General features: G+C 36.8%; 2 protein-coding genes across 6 annotated transcripts in view; both read right to left on the bottom strand.

The window, feature by feature from the left end:
- cxxc5b (CXXC finger protein 5b) overlaps positions 1–7,583 on the bottom strand; it is a 34,635-nt gene extending 27,052 nt beyond the window's left edge. The window contains exons 1-3 of one of the 3 annotated variants that reach the window (XM_051860779.1): positions 7,408–7,583; positions 5,980–6,152; positions 1,498–2,041 (exon numbers count right to left, since the gene is read on the bottom strand). In XM_051860779.1, the coding sequence (XP_051716739.1) occupies positions 1,952–2,041; positions 5,980–6,152; positions 7,408–7,480 (336 nt within the window). In that variant the 5' untranslated portion in view covers positions 7,481–7,583 and the 3' untranslated portion in view covers positions 1,498–1,951. Of the gene's footprint in view, positions 1–1,497; positions 2,042–5,979; positions 6,183–7,407 lie in introns of those variants that run through there. The other 2 variants (XM_051860778.1, XM_051860773.1) reach the window with 2 other exon arrangements.
- An 820-nt stretch (positions 7,584–8,403) lies between these two features.
- Positions 8,404–20,279, bottom strand: ube2d2 (ubiquitin-conjugating enzyme E2D 2 (UBC4/5 homolog, yeast)). 3 transcript variants are annotated; one of them, XM_051860787.1, is made up of 8 exons: positions 19,979–20,279; positions 18,825–18,865; positions 18,676–18,739; positions 16,909–16,940; positions 16,516–16,593; positions 15,439–15,544; positions 10,501–10,594; positions 8,404–9,643 (listed from the first exon to the last, which is right to left on the bottom strand). In XM_051860787.1, coding segments are annotated over exons 3-8 (357 nt in total). In that variant the 5' UTR covers positions 18,677–18,739; positions 18,825–18,865; positions 19,979–20,279; the 3' UTR covers positions 8,404–9,597. The 3 variants fall into 3 exon arrangements, with proteins under 3 accessions (XP_051716747.1, XP_051716749.1, XP_051716746.1); XM_051860789.1 differs by having other exon boundaries at positions 18,825–18,862; XM_051860786.1 differs by lacking the exon at positions 18,825–18,865 and having other exon boundaries at positions 19,979–20,277.
- Positions 20,280–22,263: the final 1,984 nt, after the last annotated feature.

Here is a 22,263-nt window from a genome sequence, read left to right as displayed (position 1 = left end):
ATTACCGGGTGAAGCGGAAGCGGTCGTCTGTGGCTTAATAAAAGCTCACTGCTCTTGAGCCATGTGTCGCACTCGTCTCTCAATAGCAATCGCTCCAGTGGCCTCGTTCAGCTCCAACAGCTTTCAGCCACACTCTGCTGCATACTACAGTAATGTTAATAAATCTTTAATACATTATAGCTCATCCAATATGATTTCTGCCCGAGCCCTGTCGGATTCTTTTGCACCAGCTGTAGACGTGAAGACAACACCTCCCATCAAGCTACGCCTTTGTTTTGTTTAAGTGACCTCTAGGCGAAATACTACATATTGTGCCTTTAAGGACCTATCAGCCTGCACCATGTAGAGTTTCATGACAGAAATTTGTATATTGGTAAAAGCAGTAAATTTGCATGTTAAAAGTTTAACAAGCATGAATCCAATGTGAAATCTGCAGCTTTTTTGGCCTCACATTTGCCTGACTGCTTGGATACCTATTGAGACGTCTGCGCTCCGCCCGTGGAATTAAGGTGATGTCACATTTACCACTGCTCGGCCAACTTTCACAGGCAAAATCCAGCCTGTTCAATAGGAATTTTCGTGATCCGGAGTTTCACGTGAGGGCGAAAAATTTCCCAACACAGATTTCGCAACTGGTTCAAGTTGGTCACTTGGATTTGCCATGTAGACCAACAGAAAGCTGCTTGGTTTGATAGTGACATCTGTGTGAGCTTCATAAATCTCAACATTAACAACAGACTTTTTATGCCAGCAAAATGTTAGTGAAAAAATTGGCTAAAGGTAATGATTTTATTCAACAAATTCGTCTGTCCCCTGTCATACTGCTACGCTATTTTCATTGAAGAGGTTCCGTGTTTACGTCCAAATAACGGCTCTGTATTGGCTCTGGTCATGTGAGCAGCATGACACATGCGTGTCATGCTGAAGCAGGAGCCGGCCAATACTGAGCCTGTGTTCGGACGTAAACACAGAAGCTTGTCGCTTCATAATATTAAGGTTGAACCACTGCAGTCACGTTGACTATTTTAATCGATGTCTTTAATACCTTTCTGGACCTCAAAAGGTGCAATGACGTTGCTCCCTATGTAGGGATCAGATACCCTCAGATCAGATACCCTCTGTGGATCAGATACCCCCATCAAAAATATCTTAATTTGTGTTCCGAAGACAAATGAAGGTCTTACGGGTTTGGGACAACATGAGGGTGAGTATTAATGACAGAAATTTCATTTTTGGGTGAACTAACCCTTTAAAACATCCTTTAGAGCCACAGGGGTGATGCCTCAGTACCTTCAAAATAAAACCAAGAACACTGAACTGATACAGTGGCTCCATCTGCTGGATGTAAGCAGAACTTCAGCAGGGGGATCTCTAATTTCCTGTGTTTTGCAGCAGTACAGGAAGTAGAGCACATTATCTCCCACATCCTGTTTTAAAACTGTGGCTTGAGATAACCCTGCTTAGTGAATATATGCAGAACAGAGCGTGAAACAATGATAACCATTTCAAATCACGTTTATTCAAAATGCACATCTTCATACAGCAAAATTCACTTACATGCAGTCTTAAAAATGGAACAGAGAATGGTAAAAACTACATGTTCAAGTCATAATCACTGAAAAGTTCATTAAACTGTGCGTAGTAGTTCTGACCCCGCCTCTCATCCATATTCATCTGCGCTGTAGTGCAAAGTTATTTTCGAGTACAAGCACATTTAAATTATATGGGTTGTGTTAGAGGTGGAGAGGAAGACCAAGTGTAAAACCACACATGTTTACAGTATGTTTGCTGATGCATATCTGCAGTGCTACAGGAAGTCCTCATGTGAATGAGACGCATTAACGTTGAGAATTACAGTAATTGTGATATGAAATCCTCATCCGGTTACTCTCATCTTCAATCGATGGAAAACACTGATGGAAACACACACACACACTCACTCACTGAATATTTAAGGGTTTTTCTTCTTAATGATCAGCGGTCCAACATTATCACCAGTTTCCTCGTTGTGTTTTGTGTGCATGCCGTCGCAGTAGGGAAACTGTCCAGGGAACAAACAAACACATACAAATCACAACCACACTTGATGATCTTTCAGATAATAATGACACATCTCCACAGCCCCTGTGGTTTTGATGTTTATTCCAGCGCTTTGCATTAGTACGTCTGCAGGAACCTCTTCTAGGTTACTATGGTGCTTCTGGACGTGCCAAACAGTGTCATGAGGGTTCACAGTTTTGGGTGAATTATACCTTTAACCCTGTAAAGCCTGACATATCAAATAATAGTAAGAAAAAAAATGCTTTAAATGGAACAATTTATTGAACCTTTAGACAAAATAAAATTTAAAAAATCTAAAAATTATACAAGTTATGTAAAGTAAATCTTAAAAAAAAAGGAAAAAAAAAAAAAGGGTTTTATGTACATTCACATTTAATCATTTAGCAGACACTTCTGTTACAAGTGACTTACAAATGAGGAATTATAATAATATGAGAATTATGTTTTGTATCATATTTGATGCATCAGGCTTTTATTGCTCATATAGTATTATATATAAAGAACATGGCGCTCAGAGCCGAGGAGGAAGAAAACACCTCAGTGGCCCAAACTGAGCAAAAATATGCCATTTGGTGAAGATGTTATTTATATGGCCAAAAGCGTAAGGTTGTGAAATGTAAATCAATACATTATAGTTCTTTATAATAGTATAACTGACTACTTGCATAAAATGTATATAAATATCAGTTGTCACACAACACTATTTTCAACTAAAAACAAAACTTTTTGTGTTTTGGCCATTCATTTACACGACAACAGCGTTTTGGGGCCTCAAAATGGGTTTCAAAGTGCAAGTTTTTTGTTATTATCTCCGTGTAAACTACAATAAAAATGAATTTCTGAAAACGCTGACGTCATGTGCATGAGTATTACGTGTTCAGTCTATAGGAGCATAGTGTTTCTTTACAAAGTGACATAGCCAACTACTGGCCTGGCAGCATAATACAACGTTATTAGACGTTTTCACGGATCCATGTGAACGGGGATCGTTTTGACAACATACACAGAAAAAAAACGCAAAGGAAAAAACTTTTCCGTTTTTAGAACATCATTGTTGTGTAAATGTACCCTTAGTAAGGTGATATTTAAATGCTTAGTTTTATGATCAAAGATCTATAGTTTTTATTCTGGCAGGAAAAAAAACGAAAAAAAAAAAAAAAAAAATGCAATGCAGTACAATGATAATTAAAGCTGCAAGCAGCGATGAAAGGGCCCTCCGCCACCCGTTGGCCTTAGGAAATCAGTGAACAGTGGGCGACATGCATGTAAGCGAGAAAATACAGGAGAATTATGGCAAAGTCATTTCAAAGTGGCACACTTCCTGCTGCCAACAGGTGGCGCTTTAACCATAAACTGAATATTGCCATGTAGATGTCTTCAGGCCAGGACTATTATCAAACATGTGAAGTTTGGAGCAGATCGGACATCGTATGCCTGAGTTACAACAACTTCCTCTTTCATGGCGTTAATCGCATACATTAGCACTTAGCAGAGTGTTGCATGATTTAACGTGTTTCTAGTATGTTTGGTACTTCGTGGCATATTGAAATGTGTTCCTGGGAATGAATTACAGTGTAAAACATGTAATTTCCTGTTGCCTGCAGGTGGCGCTATGACTGTCACTGAATATTGCCATGTAGAAGTGTTCAGGCCAGGACTCTAATAAAACATGTGAAGTTTGGGGCAGATCGGACATTGTATGCCTGAATTACAGCTTCCTCTTTCATGGCGAAACATCAGACTTTGTCAGGCTGCCACGGACACGCCCTTTAGTGAAAACTCAAGATCTTCGCAATTTAACATCGCTAAGGCCTTAAGATTTGACTGACCATATATGATGTGGTTCTGGTTAAATCTGTATGAGGAGCTAATCACAGTGTAAAACATGTCATTTCCTGTTGCCTGCAGGTGGCGCTATGACTGTAACTGAATATTGCCATGTCGATATCTTCAGGCCAGGACTCTGATAAAACGTGAAGTTTGGGGCAGATCCGACTTTGTATACCCGAGTTACATAAACTTCCTTTTTCATTGCGAAACATCGAAATTTGTCAGGCCGCCACGGACACGCCCTTCAGCGAAAACTCTAGATCTTCGCAATGTAACATCTCAAAGGCCTTTAGATTAGACTGAACGAATATGATGTTGATCTGATTAAAGCTCTAAGAGGAGTTTGTTAAAGTACAACGTCTGGAAATAGCAAAAAGTGCACAAATTTTGCAGACAAAATTCAAAATATCTGACTTCCTGTTGGTTTTCAGATTTTGCACCAGGAGACTTTTTTGTAGGGATTGGGCTGTTACATGTGTCTACCGAATTTCATACCTGTACGTGAAATGTGGTGCAAGGGGCACTTTGTTGAAATTTTGTAGGTGGCGCTATCGAGCCATTTTGCCACGCCTAATTCTAAGACCCATAACAGACGTAAATTTTCACCACTTCTGATGTGTGTGCAAAGTTTCATGAGTTTTCGAGCACGTTTAAGCCCTCAAAAATGCGATTCATTTGGGAGAAGAAGAAGAAGAAGAAGAAGAAGCGGAATAATAATAAACGGAGCAATTCCAATAGGGTCCTCACACCATTGGTGCTCGGGCCATAATTAAGGGCCAGTTGTTCAAAAAGTTTAATCTGGATCAGAATTATCTGGATTTGGAAATCCCATGTTTTGCTATCCAGGATCAGGTTATTCATCTTACTTTTGTGCTGGTTTTACAAAGCAAAATTGGATTGGATCACCTTGATCCAGATACACACTTTTTCAGATTACCAAATCTGTATTCTTGTGCTCTACGGAGCCCCTAAAGGGACATGGTGATAGAAAGAATATGAGATGGGGAAAAAAAATATTCAATGCTTTTGCAAAAATTTCACGTAGCATTCACCCGAGAAACGTTGCGTTTGCTCGCAAAAAACTTTTGACTGGTTCATCTCTTATGATTGTGCCAATGTAGTTTACAAACAATGATTACAAAAACACTTTGAATTAAATGTAATATTTTTGTTAGATATTTACAGCTGTTTGAGGATTATTTTATTGCACCAAATTCTCTTTTTTACTTTACAGTAGGTTAACGAAATGCTAAATATGTAGCAATGTCTACTTCTATTTTATTACTTTAAAAGTTAACTAATCAAGAGCAAAATAAACAATGTCTGTGTATGTATATTACATGATACAAATGTTGTATTTTTTGACCAGTTTTAAAGTTTTATTACATTTTTGTTCTTGAAATCCACCCTTCTGATGGGATCAGTATAATCCAGATTTTTTGGATCAAAAGGTATCCAAATCTTACTAAAAAGTTTTGAACAACACAAACTGATGATTTTATCCAGATCAAAACCAAGATTGGATTTTGTGATCTAATCTGATTTCATAATCCTTTTTTTCTTTTGAACAACCCATTTTCAGGATTTGATCCAATCCGATAGCCAAAATCCGATCAGATTACTTTTGAACAACTGGCGCCAGGAAATAAACAAATAAACGTTCCTCAAAAGCCTGTTGTCTCAACTGTTAGTTATTTTAACATGCTTTTTCTATAAAATGATGTATGGATAATCATGTATGGAAATATTACTTACAATAAAAGTAATTACACTTATTTTATAAAATTTTATAAAATTATAAAATTTTATAAAAGATTTTACTTTTAGAATTATACTAAAAGGCCTTTTACTTCCTAAAAAAGTATAAACTACCAATCAGATGACAGAAGGCATGTAGTAGATTGTGTACAACAGGTTTTTTAACCAAATTTTGATCATGTTGATCATTTGGAAGCCTTAGAAAATCATGTATCAGCTATGATACAGTAGGGTTTATTGGGTTAAAAATGGTTCATGCAGATAATCTCCAAACAGACCAGCAGGCATTAAAATCCTATTAACATGATTCATCAAGGTGGTTTCACTCACCTTCTTGGACCTCCAGCAGCGGCAGTAGACGGCCTTGTTGCCGATGTCCTCCATGTCAAAACTGTGCACTACTTTCGGGCTGTCTTTGTTGATTGACATGTTGACCCTGCTCTTGGGACTGCTCTGTGAACTGAAGTAGCGCGTCAGCAGGTAGGTGCTCAGAGCCGCAGCCACTGCAACAGGAACGATGGTGGTCAGCTGATCTGCAAATGTACACACGAGGGGGCGCTCGTTTTTGAGAGGGCCTGGAGGTTGCCCGCACACTCTTCTACACACTCACTGTGGACTCTCAACTGAATTTTGGATGTTATGAGCAGGGCACTATGAAATCAGATTTTTTTTCTGGATTCTGTTTTTATCATTTTTTTTTTTTTTTCTGGATTCTGTTTTAATGATTAAATTAAATATCAGTAATAGAAAAGCATGTCTGAATTTATAAACTGAATTTATAAAACATTTAAAAATTAGTAATTTATTGAAATTTTAAGCAATCATTTCAAAAATCTGGATACTGCATTATCTCAGCATTAGATATCCAACTATGAAAAAAAAAAGAATAGTTTGTGGCCATATTTCAAAGGTTTTTGGTTTCAATTCATTTCTAAACCTATGAATTTCTATCTTTAATATCACTTATTTCTATTTTTTATGCACATAAATATTATATTATAAATATTATAGCACACATACAGTGTAATTTTTTTTAGTGTTCTACAAAACACATGCAGTACAGAATAAAGGTAGCTATTTACTGGCATTATATAGTGTCTTTATGTGTCATGTGACCTAAAGTCGTCATGACACCTGCACTAAACCCATGAAACTTAATCAGCACTAAAATGTAGTCACGACATATGTCGACACGTATACAGGATGGATAAATCCAGGTTTTAAGTTAGTAGTGCCTGTCTATCATCACCTCAGACTGTCCAACTGATTTCCGAGAATCGGTTCTTATGAAAGGTTCGTTTCGCAATTCTTTGACGTCATCACGTGATCACTGGTATCTCGACATGACATATTACATACATACTCTAAAAGCAGTCATAAAATGGAGTTGTAAACATATTTCTAGTACGTTTTTATTATCTGTGAGCGTGAAAGAATCGTACAGACCGATCCGTTTCAAATGATTCATTTAAAAGATCCGACTCAAATGAACTCCTGTCATGTTTCCCGAGATATGAAAACAATCGAGTTTTTCAAGCTCATGTTTTCCAACAAATGCTGTACAGCGACATGTCATCAAGATGTATTTTTATTGCCTACTAAAATATTGCATTGATTTAAATATCCAAAGTGCATTTTATATCAATTATTCCAACAAAATGCCTGCAAACTTATGACCTAAAAACGCGTGCATGCTGCAATCCATCAATGTTGCCACCAGCTATAAATTAAAATAAAAAATAAAAAAATCGCTTTTACCTTTAGAAACCTTGAAACCCGGTATTAACCCCGGTTTGGTAAGAGCTGAAAGCCCTGGCACTTGAGATGCCATGACGGTACAATTGCTAGGACTTCAAGTTTAAGGGCACCACAAGGTCTGAGACGCTGAACCAGAGTGACGCCGTCACTGCGGAAACTCTGCGTGATTGCGTCACTGGATATTTGACCAATGGCTGAAGGGCGTGATCCACTCGCACTTGCTGTAAACATGGGACCCAAATCCCTCTTTAGTGCTCCACTGGCAGTTTGGTACCGTTTTGTTTATTAATATAAAATGTTGCTTAAACAAAACCTCAACTGGGATGTGTAAATTTATAGAGGTTATATGTATATATTTGTTTCATGTTTATATGTAGCACTATGATCCTGTGAAGCACGACATTTCGTTCCCTTGTATGTTGTATTGTAGCGGAATGACAATACAGCTCAACTGAACGTTCACTTCAACCTGAAGATTTCGTATTGGAAAAACAATGTCTCCAAGCTACAAAGAACTAAAATATGAAATAAATCAGTAAATAAGTTGAATGTTAATTTTGTAATAACCCATAACATAACTGTAAAACATTTTATGCAACCTGCTTGCAAAAACATACTGTAGTTGATAAAATCATTTTAATGAAATATTGCAGTAAAATATTGAAGTAAATTGCACATAGTGCATCTAATAGATTGTCACTTTAAGGGCTATGGCCCTCCACACCAAACTAAGGAAAAAGCTCCTATAAAAAGTTTATAAACAATTATGAAAAAAAAAAAAAAAACTTGCAACTTTAAGCAATCATTTTGTTTTTGATTACATTTGTTTTCCGTTTAAAAGGATGAACAAACAGATGAGATCAATGAAATGTCTTTTTTTTCTTTTTTTTTTTTTTCCCCACCACAGCTCTCAAAACACTTTAGTGTTTGCAACAAGACCTGTTTAGAAAATACATCAGGGAAAACAAAAACAAACAAACATGCAGACACAAAGCATTTCAGACTTTAGTAATCATTTTATTACACAGTTTTAATCAACACACAAAGCTCAACGAGCCTGTCAGGAAATTAAATATACAGAAGTTTGTCTGTGAGGAGTTTGTGTCCTCCCACCCAGGGACCCAATCAAGTCTGGCTGAACCATGTTAGCATCTAATTCAACAAGAGCAGGAAAAAGGGGGGAAAAAACAATTTTTTTTCCCCCAACTTAAGAGTTACAAGGGTGGGTTGGGAGAGAAGGGGGGGGGGGGGGGGGGGGGGCAAAAAAAAAAAAAAAACATTTTATAGACTTCTTTAAATAACTGGTCCAAAACCCTCCATGATGGTGAATGTTTGTGAAGTTGGTCATGGTTAAAGAAAGGGGTAGAGACAGTCTTTGCAATGGCAAATGGAAAATTATATTATATATATATATATATATATATATATATATATATATATATATATATATATATATATATATATATATATATATATATATATATATATACACACACACACACACTCAAGTCCATTACAATACTCCAGAGGAGAAGACAGGAGGTCCATTTTCCTTTAACTGCTATGATTTTAAAAGAATTCCTTAGATAGATTTTATACAAAAGACAGCCAACATACCCCTCCCTTCACTGCAGTAAAGAAATCAAAAAAGAAAGGAAAAATCTTCCTGATCCAATGAACAGTTGGAAGCCCAGGAAATGGAAATGAAAAAGTAAACTGTAAAAAACACATCCCTCTATGTCCAGACTATCACAAATTGCAGGGAGAAAACAAAAATAACAATATAGCCCTCCCTTCCCAGTTCTCAAAAACAACAAGGAATGCTTTTAGAGCCATAAACATCTTCTACAGCAAAATTGATACGGACTGATCCTAAGCAGCGGGTACGTTGCTATAGCAACGATGAAGGTAAAGCAGGAGCTGTGGAGTGGAGGTTTGAATTTGGGGAGGAAAAGGGGCTACAGTTGAAATTTCAGTATGTACACCATGGCTGCCAGAGGGCTAAGAGTGGGGGGAGGTGCTCTGGTGAGGGGAGGCGTGGCTTAAAGAAAGCACTCCAATGGAAACCAACAAGATCTGTTTTTTTTTCTTAAGCTTTTTTCTTTTTTTAATCTTTTGAACGTTCAAAATCTCCCCTAACCTTAAGATGGAGAGGTGTAATTTTCTCCCATCATGATTCTAACTCCAAAACTACATTGCATACTTTTGTGTCCATTCCCGAGCTATTCTGTTGTACCTGTGAGGGAAGACAAATAAAGATATCAGCATCACATTTTAGCAAAACATTTGCATGACACATAACAGGTAATTCAGACTTTGCAAAGAACCTGTTGTTGAAAGATGTGGCAGTCAACAACTATATTGTATTTAAACATTGGTGCGGGAACGTATATGGCCAAAAGAAGGCTATTTTTGTGCTCTGACCATGTGTTTGTGAAGTACAATCAACTTCTCTAAAGATAGATGAAAATGTGATTTGATCCCTTTGACATGTCGACCTCCCTCTTCACATTTTAAAGGAAATTTGGAAAATGTTAGGCTTCACCGGGAATTAACATGCTATTATAAAGGAACTCTTCAGAAATCCCTTGAATTCTCCTAAGGTCATGCCACAGCCTCAATTCCTTTTTCCAACTACATTTTCCAGTAACAGTAGTTCAAAACAAAAAAGATCTAATACGAGTCTGCTGGCATTTAACACCCTTTTTTGTTGAATTTGATTTAACTATATTGTCCTGTTCAAATTATTACACCCAGCAGTCTAGTTTGGATAAAAGAAAACGCTGTTGCTTTTTGAGCTATTGAAGCCTTTTTTTTTAAATTATAGCAAGTTGCAAACATTTCCACTTTTGTTGTGGCTTTACAAAGCTCAGCAACAATAAAAAAGCAAATTATTCACAAAAGACGACTTCAGAGTATCAGGTGGAACATCCCCAGGGAAGAAGAGAGGTGACAAATGTCAAAACAGGAAACTGCGTAGGCAATAACATGGCTAATAATGCAAATGATTGCATGACAGCACCTGTGGGTAAGTGTGTTAGGGCAAACGCAGTGTGCATGCGGTACTGATCTAGTGCACAAGAGGACACTCACTTTTCCCTGTCAGTCTTGTAAATGCGGGCGATCTCGGGTACTAAGGGGTCGTCCGGATTGGGGTCACACAGCAGGGAGCAGATGGACAGGAGAACTGAAGGGCAAGAGGAAAAAAAAAAAAAAAAAAAGTAAAAAAAATGCAAAAGGCACTTTAAAAGAGTTGTCCTTGTTTAAACAACTGTCATCTAATATCAGGACACTCATTCCTTATGGAATAATTCCTTAAACTTTAAGCACCAAAAATCTGTTACAAACAGCTCAAACGTACATGAATGAACATTTAATCTATAGTTACAAAATGTACTCTTTAAAAAAAAAAAAAAAAAAATTTAAACATACTTGTGTGAAAAGCATCAAAAGAATCAAATTTGGCTCAAGCTGCATGCATTTACATTTAGATGCTAAATTCAGAAATTTAGCATTTTTATTAATAAGCTGCCTCACCATCTCCGCAGTATAGACGCGAGAAATGCACCTCTCATACAGACTAAGCAGAGACCATTTCTTCTCGATTTGAATTGGTTAATTTAAAAGTAAACATTTCAAGCTTTCTATAGATATATTTCTTATGTCTGAGGCAAAAAGCCTACACACTGAGTTTCGGTTCATTTTTGCGATACGCTCCAGTTCATGGAGACCGAGATGACAAAGCGCATCCAGTTTGTTTTCTTTATTTTACAAAGGCACAATGTTTTCTTGTTATTGTGAGTTTACACAAATAAAAGTAAACCCCTTTCGAATGATGTATTACTCTTATCTGTATGACCAAAAATGGTGTATTTTAAGTTGTTTCCGCTGTTGTCAGGAAAAAAATGCAAGTGAACTCTCCAACACCATGTCTTGCAGTAAGCGCTAATACATTAGTCTTTGCTTATATTCAAGTGTTTGTGTGGAAGCTATAGAATAACACAAGGCGCGTCACTCGTATGATTATGAATGGGAGAAAGTGCAATGCGCAATATGGCGGAATAAGTCCCGCCTTCTAAATAAGAGCCAATCAGCGATTGGTAAAGTCATCGCGTCACTGCAGCAGTTGTTAGAAGCTCCGGTTCCTAATCAGACGCGCGCCTCCGAAATAAGACACAAGAGACGTGCATTCAGGACTGCACATGAGCTTGATCCAGCCTGGAAAATACTGTTTTTTTTTTTTTGTCATGAATCGAGCGTTTAGAAACAAAATGTATGAGACAGTTGTTGTCAGATTTAATTGGTGATTTCAAATATGAAATTGAATCGAAAGTTGGGCAAAAAGCTTGAGAATTTGATGTTTCCCCATTCAAAGAGATAGGAGCTGCACTTTCATGCCCAGGAGGTATTTCAAAGATGGCCGCCGAGTGAAATGACATGTCTTAAAGGGACTTTGATATAAGCCTATTAATAGCGCACATTTAGGGGCTCCCTAATAGTCAACTATTAGGGGGCAGCCCTAAGAAACTCACTGAAAATATTCTCCAACATTGCTTTCTCTAGCTTTTATTTTTCTCATGTAAAGATGCAGATTTTGAGGTTTAAACTAAAGAATCTGATTAGAATTCCTATGCAAACATTCATGTAATGTCCAAGAGAAAACAGCAGCTCCTCACACTCCCACCACACAAGGTTCTTTAGTTGTACTTGTAACAACTCTAATACCCAATAGGATATTTAATATAGTTATTATAATAAATATATTAGCGTGTAATATATATTACACGAAGAGCACCATTTTTCTCCAAATATCAGCATGATTACAAATATGATACTAATTTTATACAACATACAGTTTAATAAACAAGCAGTTTATATTAACTGACTTACATTTTAGACACCAAATCGCCTGTTTTGGTCTATTTCGCCAACGAAAATAGTTCCAAAGTCCACAGCATTGTTTTGCGTCTCTGAGCAACACTTTCTGAATCAATCAGCCGTTTGAATGAATCATATGAATCTCAATGACTCGCTCATTAACAGGGATTCGCTGCCACCTACTGGCGGGTTTAATTTCACATTTAAAGTATCTTTTCATTTTTTCATCTTTTCATGTTTTATATTTTCAACATTTCAAAACAATTTATGCATCTGTAACTACTCTTGACTGATTTAATCTAGTTATATAGTTATACATTAGATTACAATTTCTGTACCTGAAAATCTCCTGTTTAAGCCTACATAAAAACATGAAAAGCACCATTTATTTCATTTATGTTTATTCTGTTGTATTTATTTGTGCTATTACTTGTAATTTGATTATTTGTTCCTATTGTATTAATTATCTTTACTTGCCTAACAATATTTAAAATTTAAGTGAGTTAAAGGTGCAGTATGTAAGAATTCTGTCTGCTAGAGGTCGCTAGAGGCCTATTCAAAACAAAGGCGTAGCTTGATGACGCCAAGTTTGAATGCGGAATCTTGGGACATGTGGTCTTCATCTCAACGGACAGTGCAAAAGAATAGGAATAGGACCCGGGAAGAAATCATGTTCATGGATGCAATTATTAACGTTACTGTAGTATGAAGCAGAGCAGGACCGAGTGTTGTGTGAGCTGAACGAGGCCGCTGGAGCGATTACGCAACACACGCCTCACGAGCAGCGGAACTTTTATTATGCCACAGTCGCCGGCACCGCTTCCGCTTTTCCGGTCATGAGTATGAGGTAATGCAGCTCTGTTTATCATATTAGATACATTTGAGTGTGTTGAAAATGTTATAACGTTACTCTGAGCGTTCGCTCAGTGGCTGCAGTAAGACACTTGTTGCACACTTCAGTAAGCTAGATCGATTTTAGTATATCATATTAAATGCTGGATGGCTTGTGTTGATAAATGGCATGCAATTAATTTTAAAACATATGATGGAGAAAATTCTGTATTACTTTTACTATAAATAAAGCTGCATCTGATTATGCCATGTTAGCTACTTGACAAAATTGTGTTTTTCTCTGAGGCATGGTAAAGCATGGTACTCGCAAAAAAACAAAAAAAAAAACAAAACAAGAAAATTAGATTTAAACAAGACTTAATGTGTTGAGCTATATAACAACAATTAGTTTTCTGTCTATAAATATATCAAAACAGTTGTTCCCTTATCTATTAAAACGTGTAATATATTAAGGCGTCTTTGGTGTTTCCATAGTTTCCAGAAAATAAAACCGGAAACCGAGGCAGACCTGCGTTATTGACAGGCGACTCCTCACACGTCCCTCACGAATTACAAATAGTTGGAAACATTTGGGATATTTTAAGTACTCAAGTGAACAAAATATATAACACTGGCCTAGTGGTTTTCAGATATTTTACTGCAAAATTCTTACATATTGCACCTTTAATCTAGCTTTTGGTGTCATAACCTTATTTATTACATGAATCAAAAACAAATAACTAGTCTTATTTTATAGGCCCATTTTCTTTTCTTTTACATTATACATTTTTTATTGTGGGGTCAGTGAAAATTTTGGCAGGGCAAGTAAAAATTTGAAACAGTGGCCCAACCGGGCCAGCAGAAAAAATCCTTAGCGTTGAGCATCCAAACATCACAATTTAGCTTTTAATATTTTGTCTATATTAGTGCTGTCAAAAGTACAGACTTTGGTACTTTGAAAGCAGGCGTCTATCAGCGGACCTGCTGATAGATCAGGGGTCTACACTGCGACCATTTGCTTTTGCAACTAAAAATAACTGCGCGACTGTGAAAAATATATTTAGGCGCACCGATGCGAGTGACTCGATCGATTCTCATGAACAGATCTATAATACAATAGCAATAAAAAGTACAACTCCCAAAATGCATTACACTGAGCAACAGTTACGTTTCATACTGTGATAGGCTGCTTTTCATGCCTTCATTCAAAGACTTTGCTTCAGCCAGCAGAGCAAGAGAAAAGATGTATGTGATGGACTACACTTCAAAGATTGTTTACAAGGTGAAACGGGTATGACGGCACACTTACCAGACCGTCTCATGCTGCTGATGTTTCTTTGCAACCAAATTAATTGCAAATACTACATTTGGATTATCATAGAGAAGGTTGGAAATTAACAGGGGCTTGGGGCAAAAATGGCACCAAAAATTAGCGGCAATTGCTTGAATGGTGGGTGGGTTTATTATTATTCTTAATGAAAAACAACAAAACAGTACAATAACAAACTTGCTTAAATATGCGCTTTTACATTTTGCTTTGAAACCAAATCATCCATATTCTTGACAGTCAAGAGTGAGGCGAAGGGAAGTGAACTCCTGCTGTGACTCTCGTTCAGCTCAAACTGAATTAAGCAGATGCGTTGAGTTTTTAACTATAGTGTCTGTTCTCCAACTGAACTAAATGATTTTTATTACTATTTATAAAAAAAAAAAAAAAAAAAAAAAAAATCAAAACGATGGTGGGGGCAGTGTCCAATGGGCAAGTAATGTAACCGGTGTTGCGGCTGAAAACCAGAAAGTGCTCCTAAATTTCTGACTGCTGCTAAATTTTTTTTATTAGGAACACAAATTCTCCTTAAGAAAAATGTTAGCTTAGAGCCCTGTAGACGCCTGCTTTCAAACGCTCCTGTGTACATCTGTGCAAGTGCTCAGTGAAGAGCGTCATTGATGTCTATTTACAACATGTTTTTGAAGCGTTGATCATTGTAGCTAATCACAGACATATCTGATGAGCGTGTGAACACAGTGGCCAATCAGAGGTGTTTACGAATCCGCTCAACAGCGTAACATTTTTAAAATTTCAGTACAGACTTTGATACTTTTGACAACACTAGTCCATATATTAATTTAGGTTTTCAGAATTCTCCAGAACACCACATGGGTCCATATGGAGGCAACCCAATAAAAATCCTATTAAAAATCCATCCAGGCTTGACCATGGGAACACGCAGGTTGAGGCCAAGAAACAAACGTTTCTGGAATTAATTGTCGTAATAAAGACTGTTTGAAAACTGATAGCTAAAAAACCTAGGGGTGTTTTACCTTTGGAGATAGTGAGTGCCGGTGACCACTGTGACCTCAGAATATCCAGACAGATGCTGCCATTGCTGTTTATATTTGGGTGATAGATTCTTGTGGTAAATGCAACCTGAGAAAGGAAGGAGACAAACATAAGCACACAAAACACACCCTTTTCAGGCAAAACAGTATTATTACCGCCAACACTAGAACAGTTCTTAATTACTGTAAATTGAAATCCAAACAAACACTGGCTTACTTGAAACAAATTCTTTAAATACACTGACAAGATTCTCTGCATTCAGTAAATGCATATGATATACAGACATGATAAGCTGAATTATTTGAATATATGCAGCGCTTCCCACAGGTTTGAAATATACTTGCGGTGGTAGCCAGGTGAAAAATCCTATTACCCATGGCACAAAAATGGTCTACTACATGTGACAAACAAATAATTTGTGATTTTTAACAATATTTTTATTTACTGAAATTCATTTTAATTACATAGGCTACTATTACATTTAATTAAATACTAATATTACTGAATAATGTCAAATAATGTTCTTAGGCTTTTCTTCCTGTGGGGGAGCATTCCAGCCATAGACTACAATAGTTTACTATAAATTAAATGGCTATCAAAATAAATACAATTTATTGTGTAACCAAAATACCAATAATGCCCAGAATAATGCACGTGGGAATGCCAGAGGGAGTAAACAGTTCTCGCGCACAGCCGCACACAGAACCAGCAGGTAAGAAACACGTAGGGCGAGGGGAGATTTTTCACTAGTTAATCGATCGCGGATGGTTTCATTAACTCGGGCGGATTAAAAAAAAAAAAAAAAAAAAAAACGAGTATAAGATGATAAAAATAATAAAAGCAAAAATGTGTCTCCAAATATACCTGGGCAGCCCGCCCAAGTAAAGCCTATGTGTGGGAAGCACTGATATGGTAGGAGGAAAAACATTTCCTCATGTCATGCCAAAGAAAGTGCAGGTTGGTAAAATGAGGATTCAAAGAGACAAATAATTAAGCAGCACCTGAGAATAACCAAAACACCTGCGAACCTGTGTCCAACAGGTATGGACATTACTGACCTTTGGCGGTTTGAAGGGATAATCTGTGGGAAAGTGTATGGTCAAGAAGAACACTCCACCCTGGTAAGGACTGTCATTCTGCAGGGTAAACATTTTAATTAGAACTAAATATTTGTTTGTTTGCTTATTTATAGTTTAACACCATGCCAGCTACCCCAACTATATTCATTGCGAGAAAAAAGTTACATATAAAAAGTAAAACTAAACCTGGTCTAACTTCATTAACAATCTTTTAATTATATATTTAAAAAAACAAACAAACAAAAAAAACACTTAAGTCAATTGATTTTTTTTTAATATTTACTCCATTTAAAAACAACAATACTATGCTTCAAGTTCAAATTACTTCTGCAACATGTGCTACTATAGGGGATACAAGAAACAAATACGTACTGGTCCCATTATTGTGGCCTGCCAGTGAAACACTGAAACAAGACAAACAGAAACATCAATGAAAGCCTATATCAGTCACATCATGTTTATCTTACATTCTTAAAAGTTTTTCTAAATCTAAAAGATATACAATTCTCATTTGCAAGCTCAGAATCAGTCTCTCAGAATTAAGAGCCCACTGAGGTATACGGTACAAAATATGATGAAGCAAAGTCTCTGAGGCACTAAGTGGGTCAGATGGTTGTGTGATTCAAAGTTTAATAAAGTGGCAGCTCTTTTGAGGGAAGCTATATATGCTATTTGTCAGTTCAAATAATATGTCGTCTTGTGGTTGAGCCTCACACTAAATACTGATGAGCACATCAATCACAGGGCACGCAGAAAACACAATCAGACAGGAAAAAGCACTGACAGTATGTGATTGAAGCCACTTTGACATTCAGTTCCTTTAAGTGAGAGTCACCATATCGCTGCTGTTGGGCGGAAACCTCGTATCTCCATATTTCATCTTTTTTTTCCATAAATCATTACTATTGGTCATTACTATTGTTATTGTACTTTACGTCTGTTTGTTGGTTATGCAAACATGATTTAAATCAATGAAAAGTATTAAAAACAGCTTGAGACAAAACCTCATAACTCCATTGGATCCTCAATATGTCAGTAAGATCTCATAACTCCACCCCACCTCCATCATGAATGAAGTGCCGCATGCAGTTTGCGTTTGTGTTCTTATTATAATTGCACTGTCTATGGAGCAGACCTGATTTACATTTCACTACTGGTTATATATTCTTTACATAACGGTGTGTGACAAATAAAAATAAAAATCTTTAATCTTAATGTTTTATGTATTCCAGGAGTGGAGAAGAGTGTCTTAGTCTAGCGTTTGTCGTCATAGCCAATACCATCTTAAATAGCCTGTGCGTAGCATTTCAGCCAAATGAGTGGCCAAATAGCTTCAATAAACTTTACAACCTGTAAGTTGAGGTTCGTCGAAAAACCTTGTAATTAATTTTGAGCTTGATTTTGTTAAAATGTGGCTTTATATATATATATGTTTAGACATTTGCTTGTGTCATATTTTTAACAATATCAACTTTGACAACATGGTTTAATTATCTAAAATAGTGTTTTTTTCCCCCCCCATTTCCTGAAAAGTAGCATTTCTGGAGATACATGGTTTCCATCTGATAGTGACGATACAGAATCTAATCTAGATTCTAAAAATTTAAAACTCTGAAAAAAAGAAAAAAAAAATTCTTATCTATGCTTTTGAGACTCCATTATGTTTAATAAGTCTGCAGAAAGTAGGCGACTAGTTATCACACCATAACGCATCAGTATTTCTCCTTAATTTGACATGCATACTTAGAATACAGGCTTTTGCTATATTCAACAATATTAAACATTTTTTTTAAAAACAATTTTATTCATTATCAGTTTGAATGAATAGACTCATGAAATGTGGTCTTTACATGAAGAAGCTTGATAAAGAAGAACTGAAAGATTTATTGATCTGGCCAACATCTCATTACAATAATAAACATTATGAAAACAAAACATTTTATTTTTGGAATAACATACACCGATTAATCGTCCACAACAAGACCAGGAATATGGATTAAAAGCAAATGCTGAATTTGTAAAAGTCAAAGCAGAAATCACTAGTGTTTATATTCAAAACACCTGTAAATTGAATAGGGAGAATAAATGTACACTAGTTTAGTTTATCGAATACATTGGTGGGTAAAGCGAGTTACTTACTGTCATCCCCTACTGGGCCCGCTGAACACTGAGCAGGTGGGTCACGGCCCAAATCATGCAGCTCCTGCAACACACCAGAATCAAAAACTAAGGTTAAAAACTGCTCACCTATCATGACTTGAAAACCAGCAGGTAAAGCTCTGCATCACCTGTCCAGATCCCCTTCCTGAAACATCTGCAGTGCACGCTGCTAACAATGAAGCACCAAAATGAAACTGAGAAACTGACAATGAAACTAAATACTGCAAATATCTGTGCATTTGACAAAATTACAGTAAAATACACTAAACAAATGCACTGGGTGGATGACTAAGAAGAGAATAAAGAGGTCAATATCAAATCAGACATAACAGTCAGTGTAATGGAGTTATTGCTGCTGTAATGACATGAGAGGTGACCACAGCTTATGTAACAGATTTTTTTCGGGTTAGTATGTTCTACTGAAACCCGAGAGAACTAAAGCCTTCAAAATGCTCAGAAAAACACAACAAGGGGTCTGAAGTTGTGAATATGAATGCTTTGGACCACGTTCATAACGCCAATTTGCTTGCGCCACGAGCTAACCTCAAATATCCAGATATATAATGTGAGAGTTTGGCTTTAAAATCGAACAGATGGACTCAAGCACCAAACATATAGATATTGATAAGGATAAAAAGATATTCAACTATAAAAACTGCCAATATAATCAGAAAATGACTTAGAACACATGAATGCGAAGGCAAACTGATGGGCCAGATGCCTCTCCCTGAGCGGTTAGCCAGTTAACAACCCAAACCAGCACGATATAGAGAAATGCAACAATCATACTGTACATTAATATATTAACAGTAAAAATACAGTGACCTGATGATAATGCGGTGGATATAAACGATCTTTGGTCAAGGTTTTCAAACGGGCCTTTAGCATTTGATGCTACGAAGGGTTAGCATGCTAACACGTTATCATGAGCTAACATTAATCCTCAAGTGAGCCATTGCAAAAAGACTTTCATTTCAAATGATTGTTTATTTTTGTTTAAGTTAAAACGCGAGGGGAGAAAAACAAAAATTGGACATAAGAAACATTTTAGATCAGTCTCAACAGTTCGACGGAGGGTCGCTAGCTAACAAGCTAACCGTTAGCCAGGGCCGAACCGTCGAACCGGGGTGCTTTACTACACTTGTCATCCCACCAGCGGCATACTTAACAATTTTAACTTCTCGGTAACATCCCTTAAATCGCCTTTCCGGTGTAAAAGAGGAAGGATGGTGCGTTCTCGATGTGGAATAGGGCAATGGCGCCCATGACTTCCTTCTCTTACCTTGTGGATTCTTTTCAGAGCCATTGTTGTGTTGTTACTGCTGTCAAAAACACACAAAACCAGACTTATACTCGATTAAAACGGCGCTTCTTTAATTTAGACGCGGCCAGTCCCTCGGGTGTCGTAATAAATGACGCCTTAGGGTGATAATTCAGTCGGTGTTCTGTGTGTGACGGAGCCGGTCGGTGTAATTTGAAGGCGAAACTGAAAGGTGGTGCTGGTAGAGGTTCGGTCCTTCCTCATGCAGCAGCGGCAGCGAGTAGCTACCGCATCACGCACACTGCGCTGCTCTAATCAGATCCTTCCGCCAATGGACGCAGTCGCCGAGGACAAATTGCGCGCCGACGCCAGTTGCTAGATAGTGCTGTAGTGAATCACGACACTGATGCAACAGCGTGCCAAAATGGCGGCTCGCGCTCAGTGACTTTAACACTTACTGAGCCGAAATGAAAGCCTGTGGTTAAAAGCTTCCATTTCGAGCGACAAACGAGCTTTGTGATCAGCTCAGAAATAGAATGGAAAATAACTAGGAGGAATATGGTTTATTGTAAGTGGTGTTCATACGACTCGTATTCACATTCAAATGAGGAGAACAGTTTATACAATTTCAACATAAATAGCAATAACATACCGTACATACCATCGACCAGAAGAACTTTCACCGTCGCGGAGGGATATTTGACAAATTAATGTTTTATCGTGGCAAAATACGAGATTATCGTCCATAGATGAGGGAATGTGTGTGAAACTAAGGACCACTGTTGTGCATAAGTTTTATTAGTTACCAATTATTTTTTTTTTTTTATCAAACATGCCACATTAATTTGTATGAACTTTATCTGTATATTTTTTAGGTTTAATTCTGTACATATTATATAGCATTGTATAGCATTCCTGTAGACAGTAGAGCATGGAGCCAGGGCCGTAACCACAGACAAGACCCCACCCCCACCCCATAATAATTTGAAATGGCCAAATTGCTCTGCACTTCATTACGCACCCATCTGTTGTTGGGATGACAAAAAGTGGTAGAAGTTAGGCTAGCGGTCTAACAGCGCTCGTCACTGTCAGAATGATTGAAATGGCCAATCAAATCAAAGAAGGCGGGCCCTACTGTTCACTGAAGACGATGCTTTTAGTTTTAATGGAGATGGTGCGTGGTAAGATGTAAGTAGCTAAACATTTAATATTTGTCCACTGTTTTACGATAGAAATGTTAAACGACCAACAGTAATATCCAGTGATGCAAACTACTTAACTTTATCAAGTTTATCAACTGAAAACATGGTATCATGTGCATTATTCATTCATGTAACTGAATGTGACGAGAACGGAAACATTTCGTGTTTTCAACATATTAGACACACGAATTAGATTGCACGTGTGCATGTTTTAAAATAAAATATAATTTGCAAATAGTTTAAATTGATTAGTTCAAACAATTAGAACTAGAACTATATTCTTACTTATTTTTTCTTTATTCCCTTAAATCTCTTTTAATCCTTTAATTATTTAATTAATTTAAATGAAAAGGACCCCCCCCCCCCATTCTGATTAGAATTAATTTGATGCATTCTAATTCTTTATTTATTGTCTTACGCCTTTGTTCTCATTTCTAATATTTGATTGTCCAAACAATTAATAGCACATATTTTAGGTGCTTTTGTCTGATCCTCACATAATCCTGATTACACAAATCCAAAAAGATCAAACTATCGGCCTATATTCCTAAAATACCTTTCATTGTGATATCTTCATCCTGCAGCACAGCCCTATACCCCATTAAGACAATCACATTCACTGAAAGAAAAAAGAAAAAAAAAAAAAACAGACCTAAGGTGGAATCATTCAGTTACAATAGAATAGAACAGAATAGTATTGTTGATGTGCAACATACAATGCACTTATAATACTGATACAAAAATAATAGGCCTACTGATTACATGTGCAAAATATGTGCTATGGCAGTAATTAAATGATACTCTGATAAATATCTTGGTACTGAATGACTATCCAACATTATTTACATGCTATTGCTATTACTTATAATAACATTGATACCATGGTGTCCAAAATCCATGGTATTACCATGGTGCAATGCCCAAAATCAATGGAAACCATTTCATTGTTATGTACTTTTGCTTACGAAACAGCAGTATTTGTACAGCATTCTTGTTGTATAGATGGACGGATAAATTCTTGATGGCAATTTAAATAATAATAATAATAACAACAAAGAATCTGGTTGTTGTTTTTAATATTCATAATATAATACTACACTTTTT

This window comes from Ctenopharyngodon idella, chromosome 14 (assembly GCF_019924925.1).
Source record: "Ctenopharyngodon idella isolate HZGC_01 chromosome 14, HZGC01, whole genome shotgun sequence".
Lineage (NCBI taxonomy): Eukaryota > Metazoa > Chordata > Actinopteri > Cypriniformes > Xenocyprididae > Ctenopharyngodon > Ctenopharyngodon idella.
This window is presented reverse-complemented; position numbering and strand designations above follow the sequence as displayed.